This window comes from Sceloporus occidentalis, unplaced genomic scaffold, assembly GCF_023333645.1.
Source record: "Sceloporus occidentalis isolate IW3139 unplaced genomic scaffold, rSceOcc1.0.p SCAF_6, whole genome shotgun sequence".
Lineage (NCBI taxonomy): Eukaryota > Metazoa > Chordata > Lepidosauria > Squamata > Phrynosomatidae > Sceloporus > Sceloporus occidentalis.
In genome coordinates, this window is record NW_028316986.1 from 33,423,512 (window position 1) to 33,449,352 (window position 25,841).

The window sequence follows — 25,841 nt, forward strand, 5'->3', positions numbered from 1 at the left end:
ACAACACAAAACAACATTATTTACCTTTAAAGTTGCTTGAGTACCTGGACTGCTGTCTTGATTACAAAGAACAAGAAGAGATTCAAGGCCAAAGACTGCATCTTGCTCCAGTGGCAGAAGATCTAGGACAAAGATCTATATGTTATTCCATACTACTCTAATACTAGCTACTCTGCCCCCTTGGTGCTCATGACTGAAAAATAACACTGATCTTTTGATTTCATCCCTTTCTTAATTTTGCACTTGAGCGTGGTCAAAAGGCAGAGAAGCAATTCCCTTCCTTAAATCTGCAAGTCTGAAATACAGGACGCATCTTACTGCAGGACAGCAAAAGCAAAATATTTTTAAAAAACAAATCTCATAAGATTTAACACAGCTGAAACACAAATGCAATTTTTTCAGTCTCACTTAGCATGCTCAACCTTTTTGGCAAGAGGCAGCCAACAGCCATGTAAAGAAAATAACTATTTGATTTGGCCATAAATAATAACAATAATAATAATAAAATTTATTTATATTCTCGCCTCTCTACAAAATGCAATCGGTGGCTTACAAGGTTAAAATATACAGTTCGAACCCTCAACCCCCCCCTCCCCCAAATACAATTAAACAATGTGGAATTTAAAACATGAAACATACTTAAAAACAATTCAATAAACTGTGGTAAAGTCAGAAGTCAGCAATTAGATTTTCCTTCTGATGGCTGGAGAACTATTCAGGAAAGGCCTGCCAGAAGAGATCCGTCTTTATAGCTTTTTTAGAGTTGGGGCATGACAGCTGAGAAATTCCTTTGGGAGATCATGGACAGCCTTGTTTTATAAGGCTGTAGCGAATTCCTCCCTGAGGAACTAAGTGTACGAGGAGGATTATATGGAAGGAGACTGTCCCGAAGACAGGTTGGACCCAAGCCATTTAGGGCTTTAAAGGTGATAACCAACACCTTGTACTGGGCCTGGAAACTAATGGGCAGCCAGTGAAGTGATCTTAAGATTGGTGTTATATGGTCTCTTCTGGATGTACCAGAGACCAATCTGGCTGCCATGTTTTGCACTAATTGAAGTTTCCGGACTAAGCACGAGGGTAGCCCCATGTAGAGTGCATTACAGAAATCAAGGTGTGAAGTTACCAGTGCATCAAGATCCCTGATTTCCAGGAAAGGGCGCAGTTGGCATATCAGCTGAAGCTGATAACAGGCACTCCTGACCATCGCATTCACCTGATTCTTCATGTGAAGTGACGGATCTAGGAGCACCCCCAGACTGCGAACACAGTCCTTTGAGGGGAGTGTGACCCTTCCAGGACTGGAGGTTGTATCCCGATACCTGGGTTCGGAGCCGATACAGTAAGTACCTCCGTTTTGTCTGGATTCAGCTTCAATTTGTTTTCCCTCATCCAGTCCATTACTGCCTTAAGACAGTCACTGAGAGAGAGACACCATCTGAAGTCAAAGCTGATGACCGAGAAATGGAGAAATATATCTGGGTGTCATCAGCGTACTGATAACACCCCGCCCCATGCCTGCGGATAATCTCTCCCAGCGGCTTCATGTATATGTTAAAAAGCATCGGTGACAGGATGGCACCTTGTGGGATGCCACAATTAAGCTCTTTCCTTGCAGAGCAACTGTCCCCGAGCATCACCCTCTGGAATCTGCCTGAGAGGAAGGAATGGAATCACTGCAATCCAGTACCTCCAATCCCTAGCCCTCCCAGGCGACTCAAGAGGATGTCATGGTGTCAAAAGCCACTGAGAGGTCTAGTAACACCAACAGGGTCAAACTACCCCGTCGATGCCCAGACGAAGGTCATCAGTCAGAGCAACCATGGTAGGTCTGCATCACTCTTTAGTCTTACTTCAGTATAACTTTCGGACCTAAACTGAACAGGACCTGAGTGATCACTTGTGTGCAATGCAGGTGCTTCTATGGAACTAAGACAGGGTAGTGTCTCAGTTGCTATGGGGACAAGGATGTTTCTTCCAACTGCACTGAAGCAGGAGGCTATGTTTTTCTAGCAGGAGTTAGGAAAACATAAAAATCTATGAAGCCATGTTTAAGATCAGGCAGTATTCAACAGGAGAGATGCTCTGCACTCAGCTGGCTGCTGGAAAACTGGTCTGGAAATGAATATTAGCTTTGGAAAACTATAGTTTTCTCCCTGTGTGAGCACAACATTACAATATGGGTTCTTTTCTGTCAGATGCCTTTCTTTCCCAGATACTGAACAGCTTAATCTGTAGTGATTTAAAACTGACATTTGATTTTTTAAACAACAAGCTTTGGATAAACCCCAAAGAAAGGGGAATGGCTCAGGGTTACTGTGAGTTTTGATAGAGGCTCACACATGGAATTTTCAGCTTAAGACTATTGCACTAAAATCCATTGTATTTATAGTGGCAAAGCATAACAGACATACTTAGCTTTCATCAGTCAGAGAAAACTAATTAGCAATAAAAAATGACAAAACTGAATTTGAGTTTGAACTCTCAAATTTAGCAGCTAAGATAACACTTCACAGCACCTCAGCTTGCTTCCCAAAGGAAAAAAGAGCACATTATGCCAAACATGGAGGACCCCCAGTGCATCTCTCCATGTATATGTTCCTATGTATATGTTCCACAATTACCTTTTTCCTGGCAGGAAGCAGCTATATTTGTCAGAACTCGTACTCCATGAGAAGCAATGCCCTGATTATTGTGGTAACAGCACTCCTGTGCCAGTTTGATTAGATCAGATGATCTTGCTGTAGTAGCTGTCACTCCTAAGTGAGAAGGAGAGAGACATTTCTAAAAAGTACAGTAATACTAATTATATATTGTGCACAATTTGAATATGAGTGGGAAAGTAGGAACTTGGTCTTGTATTGTCAAGAAGCACTGCTCAGCCTGCAGGAGAGAGTATGTGAAAGATTCCAAGATACAAAAGACTCCCTGATTTTTGAAAACAGTGAACCAAGGCTGCTGAACAGCTCACCCATTTTGTACACGGCTCAAAGTCTTCAAAGAATAAGAACTAGTAGCTCTCATAATGTCCCGCTTCCTCATTCCTCTAGTGGCATTGTGGAAGGGAGTGAAAAGATATTCATGGCAATTTTTGACTTCTGCAGTTCTCAACAGGAAGCGAAATAAGAATCCCTTTCTCCCACACAAATGCTCAGCACAAAACTTAGCAAAGAGTAAGTTATGTTTTGTTAATTTTACGTGAGAATTTTTCTGAAAGCCACAAGCAACATGCATGCAGGGTTTTGTGGACAAGATAGGAACAGAAATAATGTTACCTAGTAAGTTAAGTTGAAATTTGAGGATCCTGTTACCTGACTGTTTTTTTCAAATCAGTCTCTTGGGCAATAAAGAAGTGCTCTAAAGGTAAAAATTTCCCCTTTGACGTGATTGTCTTGACACATCTGACTGTAGGGGGTGGTGTTCATCTCTGTTACTATGCCAAGGGAGCCAGCATTGTCAAAAATGATTCCGTGGTCATGTGGCCAGAAATCCAAGTCTAGACTGCCAGAAAAGATCCTGTATTCGACTCTATTTTCTTTTCTAAATGGAATGGCAGGGATACCCACATCTTTGCAGGGGGGAAAAACCTGTCTAACTGGTGCTATTGGGATAGCTCATTATTTCTCAGCCTGCTTGGCCTTTCAAGATCAAAACATTATTCCAAGCACTTTACAGGAACAATTGGATACAGAGATGAGAAATTATCCATTTAAATGCAAAAGAAGCAAAGATCAAGTTGACTTTATGGATACATCAATCTTCTGATTAAATTAAACCTGGGACTGGGCATTGATATTCTAGTACCCTGAGAAACCTTATCCTGCTAAGAATTGTTTAAATTAGATGTGCAGCCTAATGTGCTTTCAGTCAAAAGGTACAATCAACCTCACGAATATGCAATGTTAGCACAGTGCAGGAATACTGAAATGGGAGGCAGCAGTAAAGTAGAGTGGAAATAAACTGTGCAACAAAGCACTTATTGCACCTGTGCCCATGCCCACACCCACTTGGCCCTTGGCAATTTTCTAATGGCAAGTCGCTGAACTGGACACACACTCCATTATTTCAGTCATTACTGCAGTCACACAAGACAAATAACATCAGCCTGGCAGTCTGTGAATGACCCCAGTGCATTCATTGGGCATACACTAGTCAACAACAGTGTTCAAAGTAATGGAAAGCATGATGCATATCATTTTTTACTGAAAAATGAAAGTATACGTACCAAAATTGTCCTGATATAATCTAGTCATACCTGGAACAATGCTGAAGTACTGCTTGATGGCTATTGTCCCGGACAGTGTGGAAAGTACAGAGAGCATGCCTAGTTTCAAGCAGTCATAAGGAGTTTGAAGGGCACATTCACAAAGTGCCTGAAAGCCAGGAGAAACCATGATTTTAGTACAAGAAAATAATTTAATAATAATAATAAATTTTTATTTATATACCGCTCTGTGGCGAACCAATCCGGGCGGTTTACAGCATTAAAATAACATACAGCATAAAAACAATTTATTTCCCTCCCCCCTTAAAAAGTTATTAAACAACATATCTAATTTAAAACCACAATAACTAGTTAAAATAACAATAAATTAAACAAAATAATACCAACCAATAAACCACTGCAACTTCAGTTCTAAAGAAAAGGGGGCTTTGGAGACATTACTGAGGAGGGGGAAATCCTAAGATCCTGAGGCCGGGATATTTCAGTCTGGGAAGGCCTGCCTGAAGAGATCCGTCTTGACAGCCTTTTTGAAGCTGTCCAAAGATGTTAATTGACGGATCTCATCCGGCAGCCTCGATTTTTGAGGCTGCAACAAGTTCCTCCCAGAGGACTGGAGAGCGCGGGGAGGATTGTATGGGAAGAGGCGGTCTCTGAGATAGCTTGGACCCAAGCCATTTAGGGCTTTAAAGGTAATAACCAACACCTTGTACTGGGCCCGGAAACCAATAGGCAGCCAGTGGAGGGACCTCAAAACCGGAGTGATATGGTCCCTTCTGGATGTTCCATATGAAAAACAGTAAGAACCCTCAATACATGTTGATCGTAGAATCATAGAGTTGGAAGAGGTCTCAAGAGCTATAATCCAAAATCCTGCCATGCAGGAATACACAATCAAAACACCAACAGATGGCCATCCAGCCTCTGTTCAAAAACTTCCAATGAAGGAGATTCCACCACATTCTGCTAACTTGCTGATTCACATATGTACATCACTTGACAATTCACTACTGGCCATGTGAAGTATTGCCACTGAAAAATATTTTAGTAGTAATATTAAAAATTCAAACTGTTTCATATGCATCGACTATGCTTGGAAATGACAATACAATGAGGTTGCTGAAAATTCCAGCTTATTGTTCATCATATAATGAACTGCCCAGCTGCCCCACTTGTCTCTTCCCACTTTTGGGAATGAGAAAGGAAGCATAGGCCCGTTACAGACGGGCATAAAGTACGTCCTGGGGACGTACTAGGGTTAGGGAAAGTGCGTGCCTTACCCTAATACATTCCCAGGACATACAAAATGTCGGCGCCCATTCCACACGGGGCCGCCATTACGACGTCACGAACGTGCCACCTCCAAACGGGGCGGCGCGGACATGACGTCTTTGCGCTGCGTGAGGGCGCACAGAGCCTTTAGGCCTTTAGACGGCTGCACCAGCGACACAAGGGAGAAAGGGGCCAAGTGGCCCCTTTCTCCTCCTCCCCGCCACCGTCGGGTGTCCTTTGGGCATGAAGCCCCAAGGACACCCCTTTCCAGGCTGCAGGGAAGCGGCCTTTTGCCGCTTCCCTGTGGCCTGGAAAACGGCGGTCCGGGGCCCCAGAGGCTGCCGTTCTGGCAGCTAAGGCCCTGATCCAGTGGGGAAAGGAGCACCTACAGGCCGCCCCAAAGGAGCGGTCTGTAACGCACCATAGGCGTTCAAAATTTGGACATCAGGTTGATCAGAGCCCAAACAAGGAAGAGTCTAAGCACAAGAGTGGAGGTTGGTTTCTTGTGTCTGGTTATCAACAGAGCAACAAGCTACAATCTGGGCATGGAGCTAAAAAAAAGTTTTGTTTTACTGTCACTTTCTGGTTAGTAAAGCTGCTCTTATTCACAAGAGGAGCAAAGGCAATCAGACAGTTAGGCTGGGACTTAGAACTTTGCCCACAGTTTACACTCTCAAGCATTGTATCATACCAGATTCTGGTTTCAGCTGATGTGAGGTATAGAAACGTTCCACCTGTGCTGTTTCTCATTTAAAATGACTCTTTCGTACATGCAAATCATCACTGCTGATGAACATGACTGTATGAAATCTACCAGAGAAGCTACTACAAGAAATAAGAATCATCATGCTATACATTTCATGTAGTCCCATCCATTTATATTAGGAAAGAAAATGTCACTGAAGTACACATCATGGCTACAAATTAGGAAACACTAAACCAAATAGACTATCTTAAGCTCTGTGCTGCAGAAATAAAAAATAAAAGCCAATATAGGCTTTTAATTAAGGTAACACTGAAGCTAATTTCCCTCATGATTGAATATACTCATAGCTCCTGAACCTATCTACATAAAAGGGTTAATCCAAAAAAGTATACGCTAAGGCAAGACAAGACCATCATTTAAAATTTGGTGGCACTTTGTAAATTACATTTAACAAGAAGATTTTTCTACACAGATTATCATTAAATTTGCTTCCCACAGGGTGCTGCATGGGATTTCCCAAAACAATAACGTTTGTTCCATCACAACATGTCAGATGGAAAAAGCAGTATCTTGCTAGCAGTTTGGAACTTTCACACAATAATAAATGGGATTTCATTCATACAAAGCCGGGAATAAAAAAAAACCTCCTAAAAGTGAAATCTAATTGTCCCCCTATGAATGCATTTTTAAAAATCCTCAATCGGGTATGCATTTTCTTTTTACAACAATGCCACAACAGCATTAATCTGAGCATTGACAATAAGTCTCATGGGGAAAATGAAGCCTTTGCACCAATCATTCACATTTTCCCACCATTTCCCTTTTGGTTTTTATATCAGGAAACCACATTATTGACTTTTCACCAGAGTGATATAAATATTAATAAATATATTATGATGATCAAATGCACTGTTACAGAAGAATCTATTTTATAAGTCACTGAAACGAAATTCAATTACCTAAAGTAAGAACACACAAAATTTGGATTTTTAGCACCTTTAGAAGCCTTCCCCTTCTCCCTAATTATTTATGTTGATATATCAGCTCTTTCAATATATTAATGGCAATATATATGGCTTCCCCCCTTATCATCATGACATCCTTGTGAAAAAGAATGAAAAAGAAAGAAAAAGACCGAAGGACATCCACTGAATTTCATTAATTAATGAAGATCTGAATCTCAGGCCTGTTACAGACAGCCAAAATAAAGCTGCTTCGAGTCACAGTGGAGGTATGGTGTTTCAATGATGCATGCGTCCTAAGAGCACAGAAGTCGTACCAAAGCCACACTTCAGCCCTAAGGACTGGAGCGTGGCTTTGGTGTGGCTTCTGGACTCTTAGGACGCATGCATCATTGAAACACCATATCTCCATTGTGACTCGAAGCAGCTTTATTTTGGCTGTCTGTAACAGGCCTCAGTCTCCCAAATCCCAACCTAACATCCTAAACATTATTACCACCATACTAGCTGGCTTACCAGAAACTAGCTTTCAGCTTTTGTTCTGGACACATTTAGTAGACAATAGCTATTAAACAGTTACAAAAACTACTAATTGTTTTCAGAGAACAATTTCCCATTACATTAGAAAATCAAGGACATAATTCTACTATTGGCCTCAATGCCAATAAGCATACGAAGAAAGCTTAACAGACTGGATTGCAAAGATTTCTGTCAAAAGGTAAATAATATCTTCATAATACTGTAATTGCATCCTCTGAGTTCTCTCTCTAGATGAAAGATGAGGAACACCAGTACCAGCAACTGGTTTCTACAGAAAGAGGTATAGATATTAAATCATGCCAGAAAATCCTGGTCTCTAATTCCCAGATATATTATTGTTTATTAGATTTATAAAATTATACTGTTGCCTAAAAAGTGCTCAGGGCTCTGTACAATGAAGAAACATTAACATTATATAAAATTATAGGAATAAAAGAACAAACTGACACAATAAAATTTACAAGCAAAATTAAAATTAAAGAGCAGCAAAACACCTTAAAGAAAAAAACAGACTTCACTACCTATCTAAAGGAGAACAAGGAAGGAGCTAATGTTACTTTCCTGAGCAGGGAGCTTCTCCATTAGGATTCTACTAGGGTTCTGGCCAAAGACCTTGTAAAACTACAAATCCCAGTGTTCCACAGGACTGAGCTATAGCACTTATGGTGGTGACAGTGCATTATTTCTAGTACAGCGTGCCTCACCACCACATGCACGAGTCCCATTCACTATAATGGGGTCGAGCATAGGCGGAATTCGCCTTATACGGAGGGGGGGGGTCCTGAACAGATCCCCCACGTAAGGCGAGGTTCTACTGTATAGATGCCCCCTCAGTTTCTTTAAAATCCCATCACCTCACCAGTTGCTACTCATCTCGTCAGCCTTCAACCTCTCACTGCAGCCAGACAGGGATTTTGGAATTCCACAGTCTTGGGATCAGTTAAAAGAGAAAGATAGCCGTGTGCCCACAGGCATGTTAACAATATCTACCCCAAAACCTGGAAAAACTACCCCAAGTGGCCTCTAACAAACCCCATACACTATAAGTTAGGAAACCAAGCAAGAGAATGACCTTCCCGCAACACCTTGCCAAAAAAAATTGGAACCACCATAAAGCAGTGCCTTCAATATCCATTATCACACAAATGTTGCACGATATATCAAATGCAGCAGAACTAACACTTCCCACATCTAGCACAGGTTATCTACAAAGGGAACCAGGACAGTTTCAACTGCGAGACTCCCTGAATCCCAAGTAAAAAGGATACAGATTCCAGATAACAGAGGTACAATGGTTAGTTATATTTTCTCACAGGGACATCACTAGGGTGTGCAGGGTGTGTGTACCACACCAGGTGACTCTTCAGGAGGGAAACACCTAGTGTGTGTGTGTGGGGGGGAAGAGTTGCTCACCATCCCATCCTGCCTGTTGCTGCTTCTCCTTCTGCTGTCTTCTCCCCTCTAGCTCTTTCCCCATATTGGCGGGGTACAGACCGCCGCTTTGCAGCGGTCTGGCACCGCCGCCAGAAGGTCCGCGGGGGAGCCGGAGCCTTCAAACGGCCCGACTCCCGCGCGGACCGAAAAAAGAAGCTCCAAAATGGAGCTTCTTTTTGCGTCGCGTTTGCGACGTAGCGAGGCGCCAGGGGCGCGCTCGCTACGTCAGCAGCGGCGCGACGCGTCTGGACGCTGTGCGTCCGATGCGTAAAGATGGCGGCGCCCATGTAGAAGGGGCGCCGCCATCTTGTACGGACGGAGTCCGTACTAGGCCATGGGGCGTCTAAAAGAGACGCCCCTTTTTTAAAATGGGACGTCCGGAGGACGTCCCAAAGGGCTGTTTAGAAAGCCCCATTGTCTCCACTGGGGTGGCTGCCTGATTGTGAGTTACCGCATTAAGGAGGCACTAATCCTAGTGACACCATTGTTTTCTGTTCTGAGAGAACAAGCTCTGAACCACAGCTCAAATTCAGCCCTGGGTGGCGCATTCAAACAAAGTCCATATCGTATACTCATCTATAAGTCGACCTCGTGTATAAGTTGAGGGTAGATTTTAGGGCCAAAATTATGGATTTTGCCATGACCCATGGATACGTTGAGGGTAAAATCTGGAAGCTCCTTCAGTAAGTGTGTGTGTACAGCAAGACTCAATTGAAGCTTTTTGCTTCAGCCTTCACCCAGACAGTGATGGGCAGCACGGGCAGGAGAGGGACTCTGTTTGTCTAACAGCAATTAATCACTCAGGACTCTTTCTGCTTGGCTCAAGAGAAAAACAAACTCTTCCCACCGCATAGGGAAATCTGAAAGAGTTTCTATCACATTATCATACTGACCCATAAATAAGTTGACCTGGAATTTTGAGTGTCAATTTTTGGGCATAATTTTTTAGACATATAGATGAGTAGATAAGGTAATTCCCAAATGTTGCCCCACTTGTTTTAATTTTCCAGGTTTCCTTCTTATAGATAACATTTTATTGGAAAGCACATAAATGGGAGTGGCAACAAAATGTTTTAGCACAAAGCATTTCTTCTTGACATTTCAGTCATTCTATACAGTGGGCCCTTCCCTTACACGGGGATCCATTCCATGTATGCTCAAGCCCCATTAAAAATTGAGCATGACGTGGGCGCACTGTATATGCCACATACACATATTCCTTTCTACTACCCTTCTCTCCCCATCCCCACTTCTATAGAAAATTGACAATTCATAGCCACTGAGCACACCAAAAGTAATTTCTGTACATCTTAAGTAGTTACGATATCTTTCTCAGGCTTTAATCTTACTGGAAAGTATTCAGAGAGGGATAAAAGCATGAACAGAAATGAAGCAACACGCCTGCTCTTTTTGTAATTTTGAGATGATGCTTAGGGAACTCCTTATCTATTCAAAATATGAGGCACAAATTAAAAAAAATATTTCTGGCAATATTTCACCTTCCTGAAGCCAGTTGTGAATTGCAGAGGCTATCCAGACCAACCTAAAAGGTTGGCCTGTGGGTAGAATAAGGGCACAGCATCCTGATGACATAGGTCCTAACTCTGCCCCCAGGGCGCCATGATGCGCCGTGCACCTCATGACACACCTCTGGTGCTGCTTCCAGATGATGCAGCGCCAAAGGGGCAGGATACAGCTGCACCACTGCAGCTATGGCACCCTTTGGAGGGTGCAAAAAGGAGCCACTTTTTCAGCTCCTTTTTGCACCCTCCAGAGGCTAGATGAGGGCCATGGCATGAGGTTGCCGTGGCCCCGATCCAGCCAAGAAAGAAGCAGCCTGTATAGCCCCTAATTCTTTTTCTGTCATTCAGCTAGCAAGGCATGGGTAACTAAGCATACCAGGTGTTCGCTGTAGGCTAGGTTTGTCTAGAATAACAGTTACTAATCACTGGTTTAGTGAAGATTAGTCTGTTATATAGTTGAAAGTGTTCTGTGCATTGTTTTCTGTATAATGGTATTCAAACATGTAGAATAAGGTTAAAATATACCTATGAGCATAAGCCCCTCTGAGAGAAGTGGAATGTTTATTACGCTGCCCTCCATGTATGCTTAATCTTATTATGAACCCCTACTGCAGTGGTTCCCAACCTGTGGATCGGGACCCCTTTGGGGGTCGAATTACCCTTTCATGGGGGTCGCCTAAGGCCATTGGAAAACACCTATTTAATTACAGTTATGAAGTAGCAATGAAAATAATTTCATGGGTTTGGGTCACCACAACACGAGGAACTGTATTAAAGGATCGCGGCATTAGGAAGGTTGGGAACCACTGCCCTACTGCATATTTGCTCATGAATGAATCATACCACACTAAATAGGCTTTATTTCCCAATAAATGGTGTTTACGAAATGTAGCCCTAGTTGTTCATTTCCAAAATGAAGATGGTGCTTACATACCTGAATATTCTCTCTGTTCCAAGTATGTGGAGTTTTAGTTGCCAATAATTTTAGATCTTGGATAGCAAGCCTCTTTACAGCCTCTCGTGGGTCATTCCTCAAATACTGCAGCAAGAGCTGTATCTGTAAATTTAAAATAAATTACTGTTGACTAGACCACTGTATTTTTCAGTATACATGCAAATAAAAGCAATTACAGCGAGCTCTTGGCTGGGATTCAATTCCAGGACCTTCCCAGGGATAACAAAATCCATGGATGCTGAAGTCCCATTATATACAATGGCATATTAAAATGGTGTCCCGCTTGATTTTTGGAATTTTTTGGGAGTATTTTCAAGCCATGGATGGTTGAATGCAGAATCCATGGATATCGTGGAGCAACTGTAATAATGAAGCATAAATGTGAAATGTTACAGAAAACTAAACAGATAAGAGTTAGGATATAAATATAAAATATATATGTAAGTATATAACAACTATTAAAAAACATAACCTATTAAATAATAAATTAATCAAATTAATACACAGCCCAATCTTATAAACAGCAATAAGGGCAAAGGTTCACAATACACAAGTCAGTATAACTGAAGTAAAGCAGACAAAGGCTAATACATCAGCACGAACATTTGAGAAAATAAAAGTGCTTCTTCTCTTTCATTTCCAGAATCCTTTGCCTTGAAGAAAGAACCTGAAAATATAAGAATGTCATTGGCTATTGAGGAAGAAGACAGATCGAAATACGTCTGTCCTCTATTTGAATGAAGACCTGCCAAAAACTTTGGACATCTACTTTCTTTCAGATATGGCCTTCATCCATATTGCTATTTATTTTTGTAGCACCTTTGAGACTAACTAGGAAAAAAAAGTTTGTAGCATGAGCTTTCATAGACTTTAGTCTACTTCAGATGCTTACGGTGGAGTGGAAGCCAGGCACTGACAGAAGTGCAGGAGTTTAACTGAAGAAAACTGAAAAGGAATGTTGGCATGAGTAGAACCCATGACCTCTACATGATACGTAGTTTGCAAAGAGCTCCCTACATGTAGGTCCTTAGGAATGACATCGCATTGTTTGCACTTGCTAAGAAAGAAGATATCTGTCTGTATCTGAGCAAATTTCTTGAAAAGGTTGACCGATTTCCACTTCATTCAGTGAAATGAATGAATGAATGAATAAATAAATAAATGAAGTAGACTAAAGTTTACGAAAGCTCATGCTACAAACTTCATTTTTCCCAGTTAGTCTCAAAGGTGCTACAAAATCTCTATACATATTAACCCTATGGACTAACACGGCTATATCTTTAAATTCTACATACAGAGATAGGTAGATTAAACAAAGATGAAGGTATTACCTGCTTAGGAATATCAACTAGAGAGGAGGCAGCAAGCAAGGTAAAGGTGTGCAAAGTAACAATGACCATCTTGGTGGAAGGGTAGGATGTCACCAGTTGTTGAAGCAGTTGGCGAGCACTGGAGGCCAGGCTGGCATCATGGTGCATATGCTGCAAGATGGGGATCAACTTCAGCTTCAGGTCTACTGGAGTAGCTAAACCTGGCATATGAATGAAAAATTACTTTCAGGAGAAATCAAATAGATGGAGAAGTGGGTGTCATGCAGTGCACCAATAACAAATTACATTATGAAGTCGAAGGCTTTCATGGCCGGCATCCATAGTGATTTCAAGCCATTGAAATCCACAAACACCTGGACAATTTCAACAGGAAAGAGGAATCCCTTAAAGTAAACAAGGTTTGGCTACCAGTCCTGAAAGATAGCAAGATAAAAACAAATGCAAATGAGAAATCTCCCAGGGTCAGGGGTTTCCCAGCAGACAATGAGCACTAATCAAGCAGACATTAATCCTCTTGTGCAGACCCTCACACCCTGAGGACTGCCATTAGCAACCAACAATACACATGCAAATCACTCCTGCCTTTCCAAGTCACACAATATAGATAGCCAAGTCCTTTCCAGGCAAACATTCTCTGAAGATGCCAGCCACAGATGCTGGTGAAACGTCAGGAAGAAACTCTGCTAGAACATGGCCACATAGTCTGAAAAACCCACAAAAAACTATAAAATTACATTAGTTGGCAGCAAAAGCAGGACTTCTTTGCATACATTCAATGTTAAGTAATACAATTATTGCAAGCAAGGTTGTGGTTATCTCTCTGCCACAGAAGAACATCTACTAAGGTTACTCACATGAAGCAATAGCCACTTGCCTCAAGTGTAAGGTAGTGCTCACTCTTTTCTCAGAGCTCACAACTACCTTGGATGCCAAGAAACCACATAAATTCTAAAGGCTGATTCTATAAAAAGCATATAAGACTGCAGGACTACAACTATAGCTTAAAAGCAAGCTTATTCAAAGCAGTTATTATAGAAATGCAGCTGACTGCTTAATCATCACTATTTATTTCAACAGAAAAAAGAATGGAATATGCTGTAATTTTTTCACGTGCAGCCATGAACCCCTATTTGGGAGCAAGCTTTCTTTCATTTGAGACCACAGCAGGAGCAAATGGAGGAGATAAAAAGGAAAGGCTACGTCATTCATGAAAAATCCAACCTAATTTTGCCTAGTTCAGCTAGCAGGTAGTTCAGAAAGCATAATAAACTATGGAATATCAGGATGGAACAGATACTAGCAAGTCCGAGTATGCATGTTTCTCCTTCCTATTCTTCCACCAACACAGCCACAAGACTGAACTGAAAATCACTTTCATTTTTATTCACCACACCTTAATTTTATATTAGTAATATAAACTGTTATTCAGTATTCAATGTTAACTGCCAGTATCAACCCATGGTGTGATGTTAGCATGTTTTAAACCATAACTTGCTGAGCTCAGCGAAACAACAAGCTGATATAAAGACTGATATAAAACTTTCTAGTCTTGCAGCCGCGTTAGAGGAACTGTCATACTGTGGGAGTCTAAGAATTCCCACAGTATTAAATCATAGTGTCATACTATGAGAGCCCAATGTTGTAGTTTCTTCTCAAAAAACCAGAGGTGGACTAAAGGATCTCCTTGGAGACTCACCCAGCTGTTGACCAAAAAAGGATGAATTGCCACTCCTAAAGCCTCTAGGAGCAACAAGTCATCATTTAAATGGGCTGTAGGACCAGCATGGTTTAATATAAACAGAGCCATTTTTCAAAATCAAAAAGAGCCTGACACTTCTGGGTTTGTTTGTTTTTTGCTTTTTAGACAGTCTGTGTGTCCACCAGAAATTAGAGGGAGAGAAAACTAGCTCTCTGACCTGCTGAAGGTTCACACTTGATAAACCATAGCTTATTGCAGGGACAGAAATCACGCATCCCTGAAAAGCCATAGTCCATCCCCCCAATAATGCCCCTCAAACAGAACCCCCCCCAAAAAAAAAACACCAAGAAAAGCAGAATTGTGGCTCCAAATGTCACCAGAAGCCATGATGCTAACCAAAACAAAGCACATGCCACCACACCTGGGACCAGCAGTACTCTTGGGAAAACTGGAAGCGAACCCAGAAAGTGGTGGGTACAGCTGTAGGGGGCCAGGGGCTACAATAAGGGTCGGGATGGTCCCTGGACCTCCATGGTTTATTATGAGCTCTAAATCTTTCTCAATATCTCCATACTCTCCTACCTGTCTCCATAAGAAATGAATATAAAACAAAACAATAATATATATTACCCAGAGAACTTCTTTACAAATAGACATTAGAACACTACATGCCAAACAAATGAACAAACAAACAAAATGCTAAGGCCCTGAAGTAAAAAAAAGAGAAAGAAAGAAAGAGAGAGAAAAACATTGGTATTTTCACAGGATTCATACTGAGTTGTAAATTCACTTTTGGATTTCAGTCAAAAGTCCAAATATTTTAATTAAAAACAAACAATGAAAAAAAAACCCACACCACCATTTCAAAAGCATAAACACAAATACTAATAGCAAAATGAAGCTGTTGTTATTGTTATTAATTATTAGGTAAATGTGTATACCTTGAATCATTTCACTGATTTTGTTACATATTCCTCCAGCAAAATCTCTGTCAAGAAGAAGAAAATAGTCATAGAACTGAACAAGCTACAAAACAGTGGCAGTCAGATACTGCTTCTTCTGAATCACTGTTAGCACTGATGTTTATTAATTGATTATAGAGTTTGCTCACATTATGCCATTGTCATCATAAACAGCAGTGTTAAAAACATAGAGGGAATACAGTAAGTGAACCAATCCAAAGCAAAAGTGACAGCCAAGAATGGCCTTCAGTAATTGTGCAAACTAGATCTTTAATCTTTCCCTGCTGTCAACTATCACTGGCCAAACAGAGAAGCTTAAAAGATAAATGATAAGCTGATATAATTATGTCTGCCATTACTCTTTTTCTCAGCAGGGTTGGTGAGAGATTGCAGAACTCTCAGATGGTTTCTTAATATCTGTACCACTATCATTTCAGCATGTTTAAAGGGAATCAAACTTTTTCCCTTCGATTGTTCAGAAAATCCAGAAATCCTAATTACTGAGTCAAAGAATTAGAACATGGAATAGATATCTACAGAAAACTTCCACTGAGTGCAAAAGAGTCTGAAAAGTAAAGGAGGAAGCCCCTGGTTTATATCCTGTCCTCTTCTTGAACTCGAAATTAATTCTGTATTAATTTTATCTGTCTATGGCACAATGCCTGCTACAAGATCACCTATATTTTATTATTTAAACATTAGCGCTCTTACCACTTCAACTGTAGCAGCAGTTTATAGTAAAATAAAAATATTTTATGCAGTTATAAAACTAAGCATAAAAACAATACAATCATGGTGGGTAAACAATCACTGTTCAGTCTCAGTTTTCTCCCTTCTACAACATTAAAAATCACTGACAGATTTGTTGCGAGGATTGTTGAACTTACCTAGATAAACTACCATATTAATGCCACACAATCAATGGCAAGTACTGCCTTAACTCACAAGAAAAATCAGTGTTCTGTGGACTTTCTACTTACTTGGATTGAGCAGAAAAATTAGCTGCAGCAAAAATAGCAGCTTCAACCTCTACATTGTCATGAGAATCCAGGCTCTGACGAATACTGTGATGCGCATTCTTCCTTTCTGGGATTATAGATGCCATACTACCTAACATCCTAGAGAATAAAACAGAAGACTGTCAAAAAGAAGCTCGGGAAAATATAACCTGTTTATAATGAACCACCCTTTCAGGATTTTAGAATCAAAGAATCATAGAGTCGGAACAGACCACAAGGGTCATCCAGTCCAATCCCCTGCCATGCAGGGATTCACAATCAAAGCACTCCTACTACCCCTAAAATGTCAGAGGCCACCTTTGTATCCTGGCATTTTCTCACTACTTTTACCACCTTTTACAACAATATTGCTGCTACCATAAATCCTGTTTTAGGTAGGTGTGTCTAAACACAGAACCAAACAACGACGCTAGAATCAGTCTTATAACTGTTCTTTGCCAGCTGAATGCAGAAACAGACAAAATAGCTACTCAGCTGTGCAAAACTTTAAGCCCTAAACATAAATCAAAAAGTCCTCTTTTTTCTGTCTCTTCAATGCTATCATACCCTATTATACATTAGGTAACATAAACTCACAATCCATTCTGGCTCATGTTACTGCTGTTTCTTTACATTGCTAAAATGGAAATTCTTATAAACTCATCTATAATATTTAAAATGTGCAAAACATAGGCAAAATAACATAATATTAATAATAATATATTTATTTATATTCCGCATAATCTCAGGGAATCCAAGTGGATTACAGCAGTAAAATAACACACAATTAAAAGAGAAATGCATTGAAAATTCCAAAATCCCCAACTCTCCCCCAGCATAAAAACACAATTGAGTCCTAAAAAGACATAATGCAAACAGAGGACTAAGTCCAATGTTATAAAAGCAAAACAGGAGACTCTTGTGCTCCTATTTCTCCTGCATCCTCATTCCACCTACAGACCCCAAATATGCGCCAAATGATCCTCTATATTCTCTGGAATTCTAGTCAGACACACAAGACTGCAGCAGAAGAGAAATTCAATGTCCCAGCAAGTGTGCCTTTTGGTGGTGAAAGAACCAAATAAAGGCAATATCATTCTGTGCATGGTAGAAAGGGTGATAAGGTGCCCATTAACCTATGTCTTGAGGAATTATCATAATCCAGTAACTGAACACATGTTTGGCATGGGGACATCACACTGAATCTCCTGCTTCTACAATTAAGAAAGAATTAATGCGGTAGAACTGAGGCCCCATCAGAGACCCTGAAGATCCCCTGGGAGTCAGAGTAAGCAGCAGGCGGTTACACAACCTAATAATCTTCCTCAACAAGGCAGCCTAATATATTCACAGGGCTCACTGGTAGCAGCATCCTGAAGAATACAGCAGCTGGGTAGACCCTTGCTGTGTTACATACACATACCTGAGAGTGATGGCTCGAGCAACTGGATCATTGCTGTGAATAACTGAGAATACTCTTTTCACAAACTCATCCACATTCAAGATCTTCTCCAAGTGTTTCTCACTCTGCTGAGTAACTTTCAGAACACAGAGTCTCAGGAAGTTGTTTCTGTTTCAAAATACATTTGAATGACATAAAACTGTTATGCCTCGAGTTTCTATAAAAAGTCCAAGGTAGTTAACAACCAGCAATACCAAAGAATTACAACTACATCAGAATAACAAGCAGAGGGGAAAGCCCAGAGGTGGAAAAATAACATTTAAATGCAGGGCTGGGACCACCAAAGGTACATGCAATCAGACAGGAATTGCAACTGAGTTTTTTTGCTGCTGTGTACATTCAAGTTGTTTTTGACTTATGGAGATCCTAAGGTGAGCTTATTGTAGAATTTTCTTGGCAAGAATTATGCAGAGGGGATTTGCCATTGCTGTCCTCTGAGGCTGAGAGAGTGTAGTTACCCCAATAGCAGCCAGTGGGTTTCCATGGTCAAACAGGCATTCAGACCCTGGCCTCCCTGAGTCCTAGACCACCACTTAAATCACTGGCTCTTGCAAATAAATTAATAATCATAATTAAAATTCCAGTACAGAGTGAAAACTACAAGAAAAGTTAACAGAAGTTATGGTACAGAAGTGTTCTTAAAAGGATGACCTTGCCATACTTCAGCAGGCTATTAAGAAAGAGAGAAAACAATGTCTCCTCAGTAGGAATTTTTAATGCCAAGTAACAGGTATCCCCAAAGGTTTTCTCCCTGTTTTTTTGTGTTTTTTTCAGGCTATGTGGCCATGTTCTAGCAGAGTTTCTTTCTGACGTTTCGCCAGCATCTGTGGTGGCATCTTCAGAGAATGCTTTGCCTGGAAAAATTGGGTGCATATATACTGTGTGAGCCTGGGAATGCATCAGGAAGAAACTCTGCTAGAACATGGCCACACAGCCCGAAAAAACCACAAAAAACTATGGATGCCGGCCATGAAAGCCTTCGACTTCACGTTTTCTCCCTGGTTCCTAGAAAACATGTGGCAACAGAACTTACACTTGCTCTGCTCCTGAGTGAGAATGGCTCATGTGGAAGAATGACACTCTGCAGGCAGCCTGTTTCTAGCCATAAGGGCCTTGGAAGGGGCTAGGAAAAGATTATCAGCAGTAACAGAATAAAAATCATATTTGCTAGAATGGTAAGCATCCAGGATAGAACATTTTGACTTACCCAACTCTGAAAACATCGGCTAGCTTTAAAAATGCCGAGTTAATTAGAATCGGGAATGGATATTTCTGAAAGAGTCTGGGGAAACGGACAACAGCTTCACACTGCTCTCCCAGTTTGCCAGATCGGAGACCTGTAACAAACAATAATGTCAGCACAGCACTTAAAAACAAACTATACAGACTGCAATATATAATATGGACATACAAGAAATGCACAATACATGAGGGGCTGTTTTGCTCTGCTTTGACGTTTCATGTAGTGAAAGCATTTGCTGCAAATGCTCTGTGTTTAAACTCTGAACATGCCTGTTCTTCTCACCCCCTTGAAATGTGAGCCTTCTGTCAGCTGTGATGTCATTGCTTATTTCATTTATTTATGGTAATTTATACCCTGCCCTTCAGCTTACAATTATTATCTTTAATTAGACGGTTGCATGTGCCTCCCTCCCAGATTACTCTTATTACCTGACAGACGTCTTCCAATGTCTGGAGGCCCAGTCATTGCACCCCTTCTGGTGACTGGCACAACAATTTGAAAGGAGTTGCAGATTCATCACCACATTTTAAGCTCTGATAGCTTGTGCCGATCAAGGCAGAAGATGCGGATGACAATTCTTTCTTCTTTTTTGCTACACAAACCTCAAGTGTCTTGGAAGCATGAGCTTTCATAGACTTCCGTTTACTTCCTCTGATGCTTTTTGGTCTGAGGAAGTAGACTGAAGTCTACAAAAGCTCACGCTGAAAACTTCTTTCAGTCAGACTCAAAGGTGCCACAAGACCTGTCTACATAATGATTCTACACTGGAGGAATGGGCCACCTGGCCTGAAAGCAGTATGTGTGACAAATGTGTGTTGTTCCTGTGTGCCTCCAACTCATTTTGGATTATGGTGACCCTAAGGTGAGCCTATTACAGGGTTTTCTTGCAAGATTTGTTCAGAGGTTTGCCATGTCCTTCCCCTGAGGCTGAGAGAGAGTGACTTGCCCAAGGTCACCCAGTGGGTTTCATGGCCCAAAACACACTGCAGAAATGACCCACTTTGCAACCATATTAACTGCCCTGGTTCAGTGCTAGGGAACCCTGGGAATGGTAGTTTATTGTGGCCCCAGAGCTCTCTGACAGAGAATGCTAAACGCCTCACAAAACTACAGTTCCCAGAATTCCCTAGCACTGAGCCAGGGCAGTTAAAGCGGTTTCAAATTGGATTATTGTTGCTGTGTTTAAGAGAGTGGTCCCGAAACTGCCTCCTTTAGGAGATTTTGGGCTTCAGATCCCAGAAGCCTCAGCCAAGTACAGGGAACAGTTCGGGGATCCCTGGTTTAGGGCCTAACACGCTCCGATCCATGAGAACCTCCCTCGCTTTCAAATTCCCCGCCTGACAGGAAAGGGGCGGGGCTTCTTTAACAGACGGACCGTGGCCCACGTGACTCCGGCGCATGCGTACATGGCGTACGCCCCTCGCTTTCTGGCTCACCTTTATCCAGCTCCATGAGGGCGGAGTTAGCGTCTAGCTCTTGTTCGCCGTAGCCGGCGTCGGCAAGGAAAGACTTAGAAGCGGAGGCCATGGTGCTGTGTACGAGACAAAAGCTCCCTTTCCGCCTTTACTCAGAAATACAGCGCCTCGGTGCTCGCCGCGTTTACTGTCCCCAGCAGAAGCTAGTGCGCATGTGCAGGCGCCACACTACTACGCGCCGCGCACGCGCCTTGGCCTTCCATCCAGCTCGCTCTCCTAGTGCGCATGCGTGCTGTGCAGATTGCTCTGAAGAGCAACCAAAGGCGAGATCTTTCACGCGTGCGCAGTTACGTTCACGAGGACTCGCTGCTAGTGCGCGTGCGTGGTGTGGACACTTCACTGAAGAACAAAAGCCAGCGACCGAAGTGGCAATCTTCGGCGCATGCGCGGTTGGGTCACCGCCTTCTCGCGCTTACTACGCATACGTGACGTGGAGAGCGTAAAGAAGAACTCTCTTGAGCGACTAACGGCGCGGTGTTTTAGAGAATGTTTCTGCGCATGCGCAATTGCAAAAAAGGGTTAGTTTGAATGGAACGCTGGAGTGGTGGGCGTGGCTTCAGGGGGGGTTGATGGAAAATGAAAAGCCAATGGGGAAAGAGGGGCGTGTTTTCCCGGCGCGTGGTAGCCAATGGGCGGAGAGGAGGCGGCTTTGGCGCGTAGTTCGGGCTGGCGGGAATTCGGGAGAAGAAGAGAAGAGTTTAGTCGTTTCCAGTTGCGTTGCGGTTGTTGCCATGTTGTGTCGCGCTCTCCTCCGCCGCTGCCAGGATGGGCCTCAGGGTGAGTTGTTGGGGATCCATACTGGAGACTCTTTCTCTGGCTCCTTTACTATGGAATTCTGGGAGTTGGAGTTTGTTGTGGGCCCGGAGCGGAGCGGAGCTTAAGGAAGGAAGGCCCCACAACAAACTCCAACTCCCAGAATTCCATAGCAAAGAGCCAGAGAAAGATTTTCTAGAGAATGTTGGGGATGCTTCGATTGAGAGTTCCTGCATGGCAGAATGGGGTTGGAGTGGGTGGCCCTCGCGGCCTCTTCCGGCTCTAGGATGCGATGTCTCCATCCCTGTGAGGCCCAGTAAGATCTCCCAGGAGCCGCATGGCCAGGAGGAGGAAGGTCCGGCCGTAAGAAGGACCCTCCGGACCGAGAACGGGCTGCAAAGGGGGGGCATGGACTAACATCTCCCACCCCTCTCTCTCTCTCTCTCTCTCTCTCTTGTGTGGTTTTTAAGCACATCTTCTATCAGGCAATTGCTTAATTGTATTTTAGGGTGGTTTTATTCCTGATGTTTTGCCAGCATCTGTGGCTGCATCAGAGAGAGTGGGGCATTTGCCTGTTAGTAGTATTTAGACCCCACTCTTCAGAGTATAGATATATATATATGTGTGTGTGTGTATTAATTGTTATTATTATTATTAACCTTTATTTATATAGCGCTGTAAATTTACACAGCGCGGTACATACAATCTTTTAGTCAGAGGGTTCCCTGCCCTCAGGCTTACAATCTAAGAAGATAGGACACAAAAGGAGAAGGGAGTGGAGGTGGGGAATGGGATCAGGTCCATCAAGTCTTCTCCACCTCCGAGGCCTGGACCAAGGCAGATGGACTGGAGGAGGGCTTGGCTTCTTAATGGAGGCTTGAAAGGAGGCTTCCTGGGTCACCTCTGGGAACGCTTCTCTAAACAATATAGCCTTCTTCGCCATAAACACAATAGAGGTGATTTCCATGCCAATCGGTGCATTGTTCTCTTGATGGCGGGGCCTCAGGGTGGGAAGATAGGCAAAGAGGATTAGTGTCTGCTTAATCAGCGACCATTGTCTGCCGGGAAAACCCTTCCCTTTGGGTGCACTTTTGTTGTTGCTGCCTTTGCTCTATGGCCAACGCAGCTAGCCCTGCAGGCTTCTGTTTTTAAGGCCAATGTCCTTTCAGGCCTTCTTACCTTTGACTACATATACTGGGAGTGCATGCTGTTCTCTACATAACCACAAGTGTTCCAATGAAATACTGTGAACGCTACCTTTTGAATGTATTTGGGGCTGACATTTAGCAGCATGCTCAGACAATAACAATATTTAGCGCATTCTTTAACATTTTCCAGTTTTGGTTTTCTCTGGAAAACTGGCATCACTGAAAATAATACATCGTACATTTGAATGGAGAGCTGTACTGTCCTATAAACTTGTTTGCAGAGTTTTCTGCTTGCTTTTCAGGAAAACCAAAGCATTAACAACCAATTATTATTCACTTCATAGTCTTCACTTGAAGAAGCAGAGTCCATCTGCCTTGGTCCAGGCCTCAGAGGGAGAGAAGAATGCTGGACCTGATCCCCTCCTTCCTCCCCCCTCTATTATCCCCTCTGCTGTATGCTGCCAGATTCCCATATAAATAAATACATATAAATAAAACATATTATTATTATTATTATTATTATTATTATTTACTGCTGTATTTATTATTTAGGTCTGCCAGCCAGAATTTCCGTACAGCACCTTCTAAAGGGGTATTGCTGTGCTATAGAAGATGACTTTCCATCTTATGGAGAAATAGGGCTACCAGTTCCTCCTTTTGGGTGCTCCTTTTCAACAGGTAAAGTGGAGGAAGTTGTCTCATTTGTGAACACCTATACATACTCGACTATAAGATGACCTCAGGTATAGCCCCGATTGCTTTTTGTAGAGAGGCGGGGTATAAATACATTTTATTATTATTATTAGTCAAGGGCAGATTTTAGGGCCAAAATTATGGATTTTGATATGACCTCTGGATAAGTTGCAGGTAAAATTTTGGGGCGTGTAACCAAGGATGTAAAGGATGATGGAAAGGAAAGTGATGCCAAAGAACTTAGAAAATTCTGGCAGGCATCACTGTTTGTGCTCATCCTAAAGGCTGGATGGATGAGAGAGTAGAGGGGAGCCATGCTTCTTTTTGGTGCTCCCAGGATGGACTATGCTCTTGCCTTTTATTCAGAGAAAGGGGATAGGCATGGCTCCTTTTATATATAGATAAGAGTTAAAGTACAGTACTTCTATGGACCCGTGAATAAATCGACCCAGGGTTTTTTGGGTCAATTTTTTGACTAAAATTTCTAGACATATACATGAGTATATACAGTATTTGTTGCTTTTTTCTTTTGCATTTAGATAAAGATTAGGAGTCTTGAGATTCCAGAATGAATAAGAAATGAACTAAGTGATGTACAGGCATATCTCAGTTAACAAAGGCCCCATAACAAAGGACTGGAATGTGTCTTTGGTGCAGCTTCTGGACTGTTAGGATGCATACATCATTTAAACAGCATTCTGACAAAGTGACCCAAAGCAGCTTTATCTTGGCCTTTCTGTATGGGGCCAATGTTGATCTGTTTCTAGGCTTTCCTTTACTTTTTTAATAGAAACTTTGGCACCAGAGTTAGAAATAACATAGAAAGAATAGGGATAAGTTTCTCCACCAGAAAAAAGAACATGTTTCAAGGGCCATTTTGTTCAAAACTAACAGTATGTAAATGTGAAACAAAACAACCAGGTCAGGTAAATGTGCCCTATGGCTTTTTAAAGCTTTTAAAACACAAATTTCATTTCATTATTTTTCAGCTTCAGGTGCACAACATATCCTTGCCGTTGCAAATGAAGAGGGAATCGTTAGATTATATGATACTCATACTCAAAAAACTTACAGAAAAGTTTTTGGAGGTAAGCAGAACACTTGATTGTTACCTGTGCTGAATTCTGATAGATGCAGGGGGAAAATTTGTGTCTCCTTTGACTTTGACATTTTTGAAAAACTGAATTTCGTAGTGTGCAAAAGTTTTTCAAAATAAGCAGACTCTTTTAACTCTAACTTTGACTCTTACTTATTTCTGCTGATGGTATGAAAAACCTTTAGTGTTAATGCCTTCTCTTGCTGCAGCCTTCTTTCTCCCTCTTGGTTTTCCTACTCTGCTCTTCGATTTCCCTCCTGAAGACTTTATCATAGGAAACTATTTTAGTATGATGATGATGATGATGATTAACCTTTATTTATAAAGCGCTGTAAATTTACACAGCGCTGTACATACAACCTTTTAGTTAGATGGTTCCCTGCCCGCAGGTTTACAATCTAAAAAGACACGACACAAAAGGAGAAGGGAGAGGTGGTGGGGAAGGGGATCAGGTCCGGCAGTTTTTCTCTACCTCCGAGGCTTGAACCAAGGCAGATGGACTGGAGGGAGGGCTTGGGTTCTTAATGGATGGTCAAAAGGAGAAGGGAATGACAGTAGGGAAGGGGGAAAGATGATATTTGAGAATTCACACTATTGTACAAAGTGCACAAGATAATCATCCCCTTACTGGATTGTAAATTTGGCAAAGACAATTGTTATCATTCTTCATGATCAGATGTTCTATTCTGAAAGATACCATCATACTTAAAGCTAATGTGTGCTTCTTTTTTGCTTTCAGAGTGGCAAGCTCATTCAAATGCTGTTTTTGATCTTGCCTGGATGCCCAAAGAACACATAATTGTGAGTATAGTATTATCTCTTCTTTATGTGTAACAGAATTTAAGAGAAGTCAAACTCCAGTGCTCTTTCTATTTGACTGTAATCCAGCAAGAACATAAGAGAATGTATGCCAACAAATGGAGGGATCTATGGATTGATGTTTCTTGGGTCCAGGAATTGAGTAAACAGCATGTCATGAATGGGTATGTAGAGAGCTTGTAGCACCTTTGAGACTAGCATGGCCATAAAGCCCGAAAAACCCACAAAAAACTATGAAAGAAAAAAATTGGCAGCATGAGCTTTCTGAGACTTCAGTTACTTCCTCAGATGCTTTTGGTGGAGTAGAAGCCAGGGACAGACATATATATGCCATAGGTATGTAAGAATGTCAATTCAAATTCAAAATCCTTTGGGTATGGAAATGAAGTAGCAACTTCAGTTTTAACGACAGTCATTTGTGGACAAAGACATAGCCATTGGATATGGAAATGAGATGGCAAGACCAGTTTGACCTTGGAAACTTGCCTGCAGGAGGGGAGAATAGATGAGTGCAGGATGCCCCCATGAGGGTGGGGTCAGATAGTGTT

General features: G+C 41.9%; 2 protein-coding genes across 4 annotated transcripts in view; one reads left to right on the top strand and one right to left on the bottom strand.

The window, feature by feature from the left end:
* Positions 1-20,961, bottom strand: part of INTS7 (integrator complex subunit 7) — a 54,868-nt gene extending 33,907 nt beyond the window's left edge. The window contains exons 1-10 of one of the 2 annotated variants that reach the window (XM_089529259.1): positions 20,746-20,961; positions 19,274-19,403; positions 18,028-18,174; positions 16,587-16,724; positions 15,586-15,632; positions 12,946-13,145; positions 11,594-11,716; positions 4,256-4,373; positions 2,625-2,759; positions 25-122 (exon numbers count right to left, since the gene is read on the bottom strand). In XM_089529259.1, coding sequence (XP_089385385.1) covers positions 25-122; positions 2,625-2,759; positions 4,256-4,373; positions 11,594-11,716; positions 12,946-13,145; positions 15,586-15,632; positions 16,587-16,724; positions 18,028-18,174; positions 19,274-19,403; positions 20,746-20,836 — 1,227 coding nt within the window. In that variant the 5' untranslated portion in view covers positions 20,837-20,961. Of the gene's footprint in view, positions 1-24; positions 123-2,624; positions 2,760-4,255; positions 4,374-11,593; positions 11,717-12,945; positions 13,146-15,585; positions 15,633-16,586; positions 16,725-18,027; positions 18,175-19,273; positions 19,404-19,737; positions 19,872-20,745 lie in introns of those variants that run through there. The other variant, XM_089529260.1, reaches the window with a different exon arrangement.
* Positions 20,962-21,030: 69 nt separating this feature from the next.
* Positions 21,031-25,841, top strand: part of LOC149310591 (denticleless protein homolog) — a 35,127-nt gene continuing 30,316 nt past the window's right edge. The window contains exons 1-4 of one of the 2 annotated variants that reach the window (XM_089528316.1): positions 21,031-21,302; positions 23,238-23,363; positions 24,368-24,466; positions 25,214-25,275. In XM_089528316.1, coding sequence (XP_089384442.1) covers positions 21,167-21,302; positions 23,238-23,363; positions 24,368-24,466; positions 25,214-25,275 — 423 coding nt within the window. In that variant the 5' untranslated portion in view covers positions 21,031-21,166. Of the gene's footprint in view, positions 21,303-21,462; positions 21,562-23,237; positions 23,364-24,367; positions 24,467-25,213; positions 25,276-25,841 lie in introns of those variants that run through there. The other variant, XM_089528317.1, reaches the window with a different exon arrangement.